The sequence below is a fragment of the Galeopterus variegatus genome, unplaced genomic scaffold (genome assembly GCF_000696425.1).
Source record: "Galeopterus variegatus unplaced genomic scaffold, G_variegatus-3.0.2 Scaffold4088, whole genome shotgun sequence".
NCBI classification, from domain to species: Eukaryota; Metazoa; Chordata; class Mammalia; order Dermoptera; family Cynocephalidae; genus Galeopterus; species Galeopterus variegatus.
In genome coordinates this window covers 148,145-151,245 of record NW_007730199.1, presented here as the reverse complement: position 1 = coordinate 151,245, position 3,101 = coordinate 148,145, and the positions used below count along the sequence as shown (strand labels likewise).

The 3,101-nt window shown below is 42.8% G+C and overlaps 1 protein-coding gene across 1 annotated transcript in view; it reads left to right on the top strand.

Annotated features, from left to right (window-relative positions):
• Positions 1-3,101, top strand: part of LYVE1 (lymphatic vessel endothelial hyaluronan receptor 1) — a 15,267-nt gene that overhangs the window by 5,023 nt on the left and 7,143 nt on the right. Inside the window, exons 2-3 of the mRNA XM_008586721.1 lie at positions 1,751-1,922; positions 2,044-2,183. Coding sequence (XP_008584943.1) covers positions 1,751-1,922; positions 2,044-2,183 — 312 coding nt within the window. The remainder of the gene's footprint in view (positions 1-1,750; positions 1,923-2,043; positions 2,184-3,101) is intronic.

The window sequence follows — 3,101 nt, the reverse complement described above, 5'->3', positions numbered from 1 at the left end:
CTTGTGTTCTCTTAAAAGAGACAGGGTTAGGGCTGGCCCCATGGCTCACTCCAGGAAGTGTGGCGCTGGTAGCACCAAGGCCATGGGTTTGGATCCTATATAGGGAAGGCCGGTGCGCTCACTGGCTGAGAGCGTGGTGCAGACAACACCAAGCCAAGGGTTGCGATCCCCTTACCGGTCAAAAAAAAAAAAGAGAGAGAGACAGGGTTTAGCAGAGAGTAACCTTAACAGATGATAGGTGTTAGAATTACTATTGGTATTAGTATGAATATCAGTATTGGTATAGGTATTAGTATTAATTAGGGCATATGGTCATTAAGAGGCTGCTCTGTCACCCCAGCTGCAAACACTCACATTTAGGTGTTGACTGTCTAGTCTCTTCTGGTGAAAGCAGTCTCGAACTGAACAAGGCCATCCACAATACTGTACATCACACACACATCCCTTTCCCCATCCCCCTTCTCCAGAACACAGTAATGTCACATGGAGGACTTAGAACTGCTCCTTCCATGTTTGCAAAAGAAAACCTCCTTTAAATACCAACCTAGAAAGTGGTAAAAATATTTGACTCGGCATCCAATACACAGCTGTGTGCAAGCAATTATTTGGGCGATTTAAATGCCCTTTCACAGACTTTCATGGATCAAGCCCAGTAGGAATGATGTACTTGAATACATTGCAACTTGGCAATTTCATACAGGTCTATAAATCCCAGAAACCCAGAGGGAAGGGGCCAAAATAACTTCCAAACCCAATAGATTTTGAGTAAAGACATTATTCACATCTTACCTGTTCAACTGCCTCAGCTTCCTGTAGGCAGTAAGGAAAATCAATCATTAGCAGACTAATGAATCATTTTCAGCAGGGAAATCAATCATTAGCAGACTAAAACCAAAATGCATTAAAAATAACAATGATAATATGTTGTCTATGATTTATTGAGTACCTACTATGTGGCAGACAATATGCTAAGCATTTTTATTACAATTAACTCATTTAATTCTCACTATCCTATGCAGTAGATGCTGTTACTCTCTTGATTTTATAAAAAAGGAAACTGAGGCTCAAAGAGATGAAGCAACTAACCTAAGGTCACAGAGCTAGCAAGCAACACAGGCTAGATCCAAACTCAGGTCTGACTCTAAAACTCGACTTCCTTCATTTAGTTTCTCTGTCACACAAGGTTTACTGCCCGGTTCCTCCGGGAATTTCTGAGTAAGACTGCCCCCCAATGGTCAAAGAAGACCTGGAACTCAGAAAGCTCACATTCTGTTATAACAAGCATGTTTTCAACCCATCTTAGAAACTGTAGTGTACTGAAACCACACTGGTTTAGAATATTGCTAACTATTCTATTGACAGAGCCCTGAATTCTATCTTTCTCAAATTCTCAGATACTTCATTTTACAAACTCCAGAAAAGGTTTGCAGTAACTGCATCACCTAGACCCTACCCCAGGAACTGGTAGCCAAAGCCCCCATGAACAAGGCACCTTGATGCAGTGGGTTAGGATGGACTCCGATCTGGTGAGATTTACAGCTTGGACCACAGCAAGCATCCCTCTAACCCAGCAGGCTGTCCTCATGGGAAATGCCTGGTCTGTGTCCTGTCATTTCTAAACCCGTTGTCCTTTTCCCAGCCATACAGATCTCACTGTTGCATCAAGACGATAATGCTTGCTAGGGAGGAGAACCTAAGGGCTGGGAACAAGGATGGCAGCAAACTGAAGACCTATGTGATTCCTTTGCAGAGCTTTCCATCTCGGTGCCATGCAGATTTATGGGGGTCACCTTTGTAAACAAAAAGGTTGACCAGCAGCTGAATTTCACAGAAGCCAAGGAGGCCTGTAGGCTGCTGGGGCTAACTTTGGCCAGCAAAGACCAGGTTGAAGCAGCAAGAATATCTGGCTTTGAGACTTGCAGGTGAGAAACAGCTGGATTCACTGACACTGCTGGAGCTCTTCCGGCTCCACTTTCTTGTTCAGCAGTAGAGACGCTGCTTTCTAATCATTTGTCCGTTCAACTAGTATGTATTCTTTTACAGATATGGGTGGGTTGAAGAAGGATTCTCAGTCATCCCTCGGATCTCCTCGAACCCCAACTGTGGGAAGAGTGGGGTGGGTGTCGTGATTTGGAGAGCTCGACTTAGCCAAAGATTCGGGGTCTATTGTCACAACTCATCTGGTGAGTCAGATTCCAAGCTTCTCCATGTGGCATGTTTTCTCTGGGCATCTCTAGCTCTGTGATCTGTCTGGAAAGAGTAACCCTAAGCAGCAGCAGAAGCAATCATGGTGACGATTGTCTCTCTGACCAGGTTAGAGGTGACAATGTGCCCCTCAGAGGAAAAAGTTAGGAAAAATACAATTGAATGGCAACATAAGGAGAGAGCATCCCAAGGAGGCTCAATTACCACCATGCCCCACCCCCCATCCTATTAGATAAACAGGAGGAAGGGAAGGAAACAAATGTACAAATGTGTGTAATGCATCCAGTATGGACAAAGAGATATACTAGGTTATCTCTCTGAACTGTGACAACTTCCTTAGGAGGTATGCTTTATCATCCCCCTTTTGCAGGTAAAGAAACTTAGCTCAGAAGACATAAATACATTTGTCTAAGTTCTCATTATTATTAAGGTTCAAACTGAGGTCTAACTCTGAAACCATGCTCTTTCTACTGTCCCACATTTCTTTATAGTAGAGGAAATTCAGATGCTACATTCTGCATTTTTAAGAACAAGACCTAATCTTATGAAGGAAGAAATTAAAGCCTAGAGAGGAGAACTGATTTGCTCACGGTCATGCAGTAGTCCCATTAACCTTGCTTGGAGACCTTGGCTGCTTTAGCCCAAGTGTTTTACTATGTAATTTCTCAGAAAGTTTTTCTTTTGCTAAATACTCACTTGTTCTCAGTTTGTCATATGAGACCCTGTGATTTATAACTCTTCACACTTATTCATATATATGATCTTCTAAAGGTTATATGGCTGAGTGGTCATACACAGGACAGATTTCAAAATCATTCTCTGAGATTCAAGAGATAAATGTTCACCAGCCGACATTAGCCAAAACTATCCCAGAAAGGCAATATAGGATCCCAGCG